The following is a 9629-nucleotide window of genomic DNA, read 5'->3' on the forward strand; positions in this document are numbered from 1 at the left end:
AACAGCAACAGCAACAGCAACAGCAACAGCAACAGCAACAGCAACAGCAACAGCAACAGCAACAGCAACAGCAACAGCAACAGCAACAGCAACAGCAACAGCAACAGCAACAGCAACAGCAACAGCAACAACAGCAACAGCAACAGCAACAGCAACAGCAACAGCAACAGCAACAGCAACAGCAACAGCAACAGCAACAGCAACAGCAACAGCAACAGCAACAGCAACAGCAACAACAACAACAACAACAACAACAACAACAACAACAACAACAACAACAACAACAACAACAACAACAACAACAACAACAACAACAACAACAACAACAACAACAACAACAACAACAACAGCAACAGCAACAGCAACAGCAATAACGTGGTGCCATCGTGAGAATAAAGAATTCAGCAGCAGCACCAGCACCAACCCCCACCAACAACAAAAGCTCAGCTACAAACTCCATCCTGAGAACAAGAAGTACATGAAAGACATGGCTACATGATAAGTATGTGGCTGATCCTTACCCGCTGCACAATTTCGACCATAGCAGGCGCTCTCGTAAAAAGCCTCTTGCTCTAGAAAATGAAGGAATACAGCACAGAGCATACCATGAACTCAGTGTTTCGGGTAACATGGCTAAATTATCAACGATGACGATTTCTGAAAATAGTCGCATGAAAACAACATTAAAATCTATACAATCATATTATTATTATTCCTCTGGTGTCGTGGTATGAATGTGTTCCCTTTATTGATATCTATACAATTATAGCAGTTGGCCAAGCAATATGGAATATTTCCAGATATTTACATACATGCAACATGCACTGAGCATAATAAAACAGCTGAACAAGTAGAAAAATAATGGGATATGCTTTCATGATGATCATGATGCTAGGCAAAGTACTAACATCGCACAGCTGATAGGAGTGCTTGGTGATCATGTCCGCCTCTTCATGACGACCTTGCCTGAATCACACACACACACACACACACACACACACACACACACACACACACACACACACACACACACACACACACGCACACGCACGTGTGCGCACATACAGCCAAATATAAGCAAACGCACGCACACACGCACGCAGGCACCCACCCCCACACACAAACAAACACACACACACACACACTCATTTGGTCAATACAAGCAGAATAGTGAGACTGCAGTGCCACACAACACAAAAAGACAAGCTGACATTACATGTATATGGAAACAATGCCTGATGGTACTACTGCGCCATGCCATAAAAATCAAAGTCCACACAGAAATTTCAATCGAAATCTACTTGTTCACCCTTCCTGCTGGGCTGTAAGTTGTGAGTATAGTACCTATTACTTCATCTTTACGAAACATACTTCAAATGTCATTTCATTTACCGTATGTCAGCGCCTTTAGAGCCATGGCCTTACATTCGAAACACCGCTGCTTTCCCAGCTGTTTTAGATGCAAAAGGCGCACCCACTGCGCCATGCCATAAAGGTCAAAGATCACACAGAAATTTCAATCTAAATCCACTTGTTCACCCTTCCTGTTGGGCTGTAAGTTTGTTAGTACACTCGGACGTCTCTTATCCGGGCACCTTGGGACCGGGCACTGCCCATATCTCAGGATAACTCATCTATCACGTACCATATCAGTTTTGAGGAAGTTTATTTGGCACGTGTTGTACATGCTCAGGATAAAAAATAATCCATTGATGAAAATGTGTGGATTACACAAGTTGGCAGTGACAAAACAAGCAATTGTGCTTACGAAAAAAGGTTCAAAATCCCCGAATTCGAAGCATTTTGCCACAGGAACTCAAGCTGAAGGTGCCCGGTAGAGAGACGTGCCCGTATCTGAGGCGTCCGGATAAGAGACGTTTCAGTGTATAGTACTTATTCCTTCATTTTACAAAACATACTTCAAACGTCATTTCCCCGAGTACAGTCTGTATCGGCTAAAGCGTACCCTTTTGTTTTTCTGCGATGTTATCACTACTATATCCGATGCAGCACCACAAGCGATATTACATGCACGTGAACATAATACGGGAGGTGCGTGACCACGTCCAAATGACCATGTGCGTACAAGTAGGCGTAAGCATGCAAACAATACTAACTGCATCATACATGTACGGTTGATATAATGGTGCCTTCCAGGTGCACATGCACATTCACATGCACATTCACATGCACACTCACATGCACACTCACATGCACACACACGCACGCACGCACGCACGCACGCACGCACGCACGCACGCACGCACGCACGCACGCACGCACGCACGCACACACACACACACACACACACACACACACACACACACACACATACACACACAACCATGGATGGCCCATAGCTACACCGGACCAAACGAATGTGGAAAGGAAAAAGGGGAAGTATGTGTCGCTTTAATATCACTATAGACAATATCATCGTGGTGTGTAATGCATGTTTTGATTCGGCTACACTATTGTAACAACTATCCGATATATCATTACATCCAAAATACACAATCGCGCACACACGCACACACACATACATACGCACGCACCCCCCCCCCCCCCCCCCCCCACACACACACACACAGATACTCACTTTTCTAGATAGTAGATGACGTCCGTAAATACACGGTCACCATAATCTGCTGCATCCATTGTTTTGAGGCAGTACTCCACCATAGCTGAGTCATTCTACATGAATGCAGTCAGACACAAGATAGTACAAGTACAAACAAAAAAATCAATGCAAATAAGGCCACATACCCCCCACCCCAATTCATAATGATAATACAGTTGGGCAGGGAGGATATCCAACATATAACAGCAAAAAAGGAGGACAAACTTTGCCTAAATCTCCATTGCAGTGAAAGGGAAAGTCCCATCTACCTGCATCCATGGCTAGCCCTTTTCTCCAACAAAAGCCCATAAGGCCCCCAGAATTAAATCGCTACTCCGGGTACACCATCTCTTTCCACGTGACCGCAAAACAAATATTTCAAGTCCTGCAAGTACAAGAGAGGATAAAACCATGGCTCTATTGTCTTGCTGATCGGTGACAGATGCCCTCATGGAACCAGCTCGTGTTTTCCTGCATAGCCGAGATCTGGGGCCGCCGGCATTGGACAATAAATAGATACTGATACCGGCAAACTGGTTACTCCTCACATTTCAAAGTCGCAACCACTATTTTGTACTAATGGTAAATCATCATCATCATCAGCCTTTTCGCGTTGATATCGTCAAGCAAGCTTGGCTAGTCTTCGCTTAGGCCAAACGGAATAAAGAATGAGGAACAAGCGGGGCCAATGCGGTGCTAATATGCATGCAAATGCAGGTGATAGAGATATATTTCTGACAAGGAGTGCATGGGCTACACCGCTCTATAAATATTACGTACGCAGCGGAGGTGTAGTCCTACATGAGCACTCAAAATTCAAAATGCAAGCCAAGGGAAATGTTATGCCCATACCTCCTGCAAGAAGTAGCGGAGAGCGCTGCACTTCCCATAGCCCTTAAGCAGCCCTCTCTTGTCAAGCTGCAAGAACAGAGGGATGGGGCTCTGCACAATGACAAAACACACACACACACACACACACGCATGGACGTGCACGCACGCGCATGCATACACGCATACAGACACACATGTCACGAACAAGCACATAAGAGGCAACAGGCCGAATCAGCAGAATAGGGTCACCAGTGCAAACAAACAAGAATGATGCCACTGGACTTGCCTCCTGTAGTACAATCTAACTAGACCACCACAGCTACATAGTACAGGTTGAATCCGAATAAATTCAATATAGCATAGTACAGATATACTGGTCAAGTGGAGCTTTTTTCCAGTGCCGATTTCAGTCAACATGATTCGCACCTCAAGTCGCCGAATTATTCGAACCTCGGACTGCGCACATACGCTTGATTACAAGTACATGTATCACAATGCCCATGTATATAGAAAAGACTAAAGAAAAAGAACATTATTTCGAAGTTCTCCACAAGCATTGTCATCGCCTTCTCGTCAGGTGGATACAGGCAGAAAAGAAACTACCCAGCATTACAATAACTTTTATACAATGTATACTTGTAGGTGATATAAGCAGTAGCAGGAGGATTAGTGAGAACAAACACACACAAAGTAGACAGTGTTGATTCTCGAGCCTATGAAAAAGAGAGAGAAAAAGCAAGTCCTGTTGACAGGCTTTTGTCCTGCACAAGTGGTGGAGGTGACAAGAGGTCAACATAAGCGCCATATATAATATTGAGATAACAACAGAAGACAAGCAGACCAAATTAACGATGTGTTGATGTTCTACCATCAACTAAAAATCTGTGGTGAACTGGTGTGTAGACGCGTGAAACCACGCGTTGAACCACGCGTTGGTGCGTATTTCTGTTGCCTTTTGGGGCACCATGCGTATGGAAACGCACCGAAATGGAAATTCCAACGCGTATTTCAGCGCGTATCTGGCACGTAGTGTGTACATGCAAGCGTACATGCCAGTCACTTTGACTTGCGGGTAAAAAACACTACTCGAAGGTGTAGCATGACCTAAAAAACGATGTGAATGAATGCTTTTTGTGAAAGCCTCAGCGCAAGTATAGACACATATGAACTGTAAACATAATGTGTACACGTGCAAGTTCTGAACACATCTTAAGAGGGAACCGGTTCTGTTTTTGCTTGTATGGGTTTGGTTTCTTTTTTTGACAGCTTCAAAATACTAAACAACTTAGCACTGCGTGAACGCGACAGAATGGAGAAACAATTCTCTGAATACACATCAGTGACATCACAACATTCAGGATGCTCAACCAATTGTATAGGAAAGTAATAAGACATGTATGGACTCGGATGGAGAGCCAAGGATAAATTTATAGAAAAGAAAAGGACCCAAGGAACTACAAGTTACACTATAGATGTGCTAGAGCTGATAGCCAGTTAGTTGTGGAACGTCAGTACTGTCGGTCAGTGCCGTGCAATGTTATCGCATGAGGTGATTGTTTAGTGACTGGTGATGTTAGTGGACATTATAGCGTAACTTGTAGTTCCTTGGTCCTTTTCTTTCAGTAATACATATAATTACTATTAGGCCATCATTTTTTATATCTATGTTTCGCGTCGTCCGCACGCATACGTTTTGATTTTTTTCGGAAAAAAATAAAAAATCAATCATGCACAGTTTTGTGTACGATCATGCGAGTCATCGGTGTTGACTGCATGGTTGCATACGGCGAAACTGGGATTCAGAAATGGCCTCGAGGCCAGCGTTGGTAAATCGTTTGTTCGGCATCTGCGAGCAGTATTCTATGAGCTGACAACAGACCGCATCGGTCGCCTCAAGCTGAGAGGATACGTCGTTCCGGAGCTCTTTGCACCGCTGCTGAAGGCTGAGTACAATAATCCAGCGAAGCAAGGGCACCAACGGTTGCCTCCTCTGTCCAAAGTGATGCAGATTTTGTGCTTCGATGTACGATTTTTCTTTTGAATGTACACCATGCACGAGCTATTGAGTACTGTAAATATACAAATTTTCGGCAGCTATTTAATTTCGGCTATATTCGGCACCGACCCAAAACGCCTAAATTGTATTGTATTGTATTGTATTGTATTTATTTAAAAGCAAATGGATGCTTATCACGGAAGTCTCCCACATAAATATCGCAAGAAAAATGGGGAAATGTGGAGAGGAGAGTGGAAGATGAAGCATGGGAAGAAGGGAAACAAGTACCATTAAAACGCCGATGAAATTTTTCACAGCATCTGTCGCACTATACCATGCCCTCTACCCCACGCCGAGAATAAATCGCCGCCGAAATGTCAAAAATCATGAAGTGCCGAAATTTTGCAGCGCCGAAATTTTGTATATTTACAGTATTATGCTATGTACAGTTACACCTCTGATGAGCCTTTTTATTATTTTGCAATTTTTTATTTTTTCCACCTCTCGCATATGATTCTGGAAGTTGAACTGACGCGAAACATAGATATAAAAAATGATGGCCTCTAATAGGCCACACCAAGTTATTTCATTGTTTCTCGTCACCTGAAAATCTCAAAAGGAACGCGGGCGGGCGGAAAAAAAACAAAATAGGGTTTGAAAAACAAAAACTGCTATTTACACTACAAAGGCCCAATTTATGACCTAAAATCAGACTATACACCACGCGTGACAGCAATTGCAACATACAGCCAGAAAACCAGGCTCCTGCACCGGCCTCTGGTGAGGAAGTCCAGTGTTGCATGTTATTTAAATAGGAAAGAAAGCAAACCAAAGTTACCGGAACTGTGTGTAGCAAAGAAGACGACCAGGTCGTGTGGTGGTGTGGTACTTGAACTACCGGTATGCGTACATACACGGTGCAAAAGTCGTCCTTCGGTTCGTGCACTAGCACTGCACTCCAGATTTGACGCCGCGCGTACTTTTACAACGCCTTTTTATGCGTGTTTACCGGGACGCGAGATTTTTTTTTGGTCCAATCCTCAAGAAAGGTACGCGCGCGGTGACGAGAAACAATGAAAAAACTTGGTGTGGCCTTAGAAGTGCTTTCCTGGAAAATCACGGTTCAAATCACACGTGTCAAGTTTCCACCTGTACCAGTACATGTACCGGTACTTGTACCAGTATTCGCATCACAGCTCTCGCCAGTGAAACTGGGTTGCATAGCTGCAAGGAGTCTATGGCTGCTTGACTCAGCCCAAGGACAGAAAGTGGGCCACTGGATAGAACTGTAGTGAGAATTCTAAACGACGCCTTGCGCAGCTTCATTGAACTTGAATTATTGCAGGCAACTTGCCTGCACACAAGTATACACTTCATTTCACACAAAATCCAGTAGACATCTAACGTTTCGGTCTTGGTGACCATTGTCCTGTACTGGATTTAGTGTAAAAAAAAGCAGTGCATACCTGAGTGGAGCCAAGTTGCCAAATAAATCAGAACTGTAATTAATAGTACGTCAACTCCCTCAAACTTATGAACAATGTAATACAGTGGTCCCTCTATAATCCGGCACCATTTGTGCCACGGAAATCTGCTGGATTAGGGAGGGTGCTGGATTAACAAATCTGATCTACTGCTGCAATGTGCATGAAGAGGACATTTGGCTACTGAAAATTGTGCTGGTTTATAGAGGGTGCTGGATTATAAAGTGCCGGATTAGAGAGGGACGACTGTACTGTAAATCAACAAATTTTGGCCGGTGAGAAACTTTGGCCGATCTCGAAATGAAACTTTTGGCCGTCATTTTACTTTGGCCGATTGGGGTTTTCAAAAAAGAAATCGATTGGTATTTGTTGCCCTCACATACATCCATGGCTCAATAATGCATCATTTGCCTCTATGACAAATTTTCGCCTGCGATTTACTTTGGCCGGTTGGTACTCAGCGGCGAAATCAGCGAAATTAAATCGCCAGCGAAAATTAGTTGATTTACAGTAATATTATAAACGAGAGAGCTTGGAAGCTCAGGGCCCTACGCTATGCTTTTTTGCCTTGATGACCTAGACAAAAATAAGCATAGGGATGTTATAAATTCTTTAAAAAATTCCTTTTTTTTTAGACATAACCTGGGATTCGAACCCGCAGTCCCGCACTATCGCACGCCCTGCATGCATCCCCCGATACACTTCGCATACATACTAATTCTTCCAAGTTGTTTCACATTGTGATCTTGCATTTGAAAGCCCTATTTGAATATGCATTGTGGCCAGCCGTCTTTGATGGCAGGGTACGGTAGGGGATAGGTACGGGACAGGTACGATCGAGGGTAATATGACACCGTCTCCCGTACCGTACCGTACCATCAAACACAGCTGGCCACATACAGCTGCCCGCAATATTCAAATAGGGCTTTCAAACGCAAGGTAATAATGTGAAGCAACTTGGAAGAGTGGGTATGAATGCGAAGTGTATGGGGGAATGCATGTAGGGCGATAGTGCGGGTTCAAATCCCAGGATATGCCTGAAAAAAAAATAGGAGAATTGAAAAATTTATAACATCCTATGCTTTTTTGCCGTCAGATACGGATAGCACCAGGCGTGACACAAACAAACAAACACACAAATACCAAATTAAAGCTGTGTTGACCCTGGCTAGCGCCAGACGTTACTGAAGTAACGTCTTCTGCAAAGCTACGGGAATAAATAGAGATACAAACTGCCAGAGCAATGCGCTAGTACGTGTACAGGGACAGGAAAAGGTGATCGCTGGTCGTGTTCAGCATGTAGTCGCTGCTTATGGTGCATGTTTGTGTACGCACAATTGCCCGGCAACGTGATCAACAGTAACAGGTTGGCCGCTGCTAGCAGCGAAGGTCATTAGTTCCTAAAAGATTTTTAGTCCAATACTCAAAAGCAAACTACCAATGTCATGGAAACGAAATGACCCACCTTCTTCTGTATTTGGAACACAGTCAACATGTATGGAAAGAGAGCATCCCATGATGATGGAGTGTCTTCGTTTTTGTGCACGACTTTGTCAAAAAGAGTTCGACCAATTCCTTCACCTGCAAGTCACAAGCACAGCACGTTACAAATATATTGGGATCCAATGACACAAGGTAACAGAACACGGGATGTAGTCGTCTTTGCCACTACAACACAACCAGTGTCCGTTCGGTGGGCACGCTGTACACTCACACACATGCCTAGCCTGTCCAGTGCGATCCTGCTACATACACATTCTAACACACAAACACAGACACCCACACACGCACATTACTAATGCTTCATCATGCTCGAATGTCCGAACCGGGGCTTTTTCCCCATACGGTTCAAATGGTCGCAAGACCGGGACTCTGCCAGCCGGGGTATGGTTGTAGTCAGGAGCACTGTGCGTCCTTTTCCACTCAGATTAATATTGACATTCTCATATTAAACTTCAGGTGAAAACATGCAAGTGAAATCTCGTGTTAGCGTACGAATGCATGGTGCCTACACGAGGAGATTTCAATTGAAATAAGAAATAAATTCAGCAAACAAGGACTACTCGACTTCGTACTTTGATTCAACTCATACGCATGAGACAGCGCTGCAGAAACCTGTGGCACTCGAAGCTGTCGGGCAACTGAAAATTGCCTGGGCCGAAGGTAGGCAGGCCTCGCTGAGCATAACAGGTACGAAACACACCGCACACCGTGCAAACACATGCACACCCAGATTCACCGACGTGTTTGGAGGTAAGACACTAACAGCGACAAGTTCAGTTACCCCGAAGAGCTACACGTCGCACTGCTGCAGATGCCATTACGCTACTGTCACCTCTCCATACCCAACAGCAAGAGAATTTCTCACTTGGAGTGATCAACTTTCTTCTTCAAAACAATTACCAGATTACAATGCATGCAATACGGTATGGGATGTGATCACGTAACTACTGTACTAATTTTTTTCTGCTGTGCGAATAAAATTTAATGCATGCAGTGTCGCACAAAAAAAGTAAAGAAAATCATGTGGCCATTGTTGTCAAGACAACACGACCGAGTTTACATAAGAAACAATAATTATGGCGGCGATAAAATGCAATTCTTTTGTGCACTTGCGTGAAGGAACATCAGGCCGGCGGCGCCGGAGCAATAATTATAATCCCTATGATTGGAGTCGTCGTACTGCAATAGTGTATTC

The 9629-nt window shown here is 44.1% G+C and overlaps 1 protein-coding gene across 1 annotated transcript in view; it reads right to left on the bottom strand.

Annotated features, from left to right (window-relative positions):
- Positions 1–9375, bottom strand: part of LOC135815093 (uncharacterized) — a 42251-nt gene extending 32876 nt beyond the window's left edge. The window contains exons 1-7 of the mRNA XM_065328334.1: positions 9216–9375; positions 9007–9108; positions 8397–8512; positions 3473–3562; positions 2600–2694; positions 909–966; positions 522–572 (exon numbers count right to left, since the gene is read on the bottom strand). Coding sequence (XP_065184406.1) covers positions 522–572; positions 909–966; positions 2600–2694; positions 3473–3562; positions 8397–8512; positions 9007–9108; positions 9216–9252 — 549 coding nt within the window. The 5' untranslated portion in view covers positions 9253–9375. The remainder of the gene's footprint in view (positions 1–521; positions 573–908; positions 967–2599; positions 2695–3472; positions 3563–8396; positions 8513–9006; positions 9109–9215) is intronic.
- Between the last annotated feature and the right edge of the window lie 254 nt (positions 9376–9629).

The sequence above is a fragment of the Sycon ciliatum genome, chromosome 4 (genome assembly GCF_964019385.1).
Source record: "Sycon ciliatum chromosome 4, ocSycCili1.1, whole genome shotgun sequence".
Classification (NCBI taxonomy): domain Eukaryota; kingdom Metazoa; phylum Porifera; class Calcarea; order Leucosolenida; family Sycettidae; genus Sycon; species Sycon ciliatum.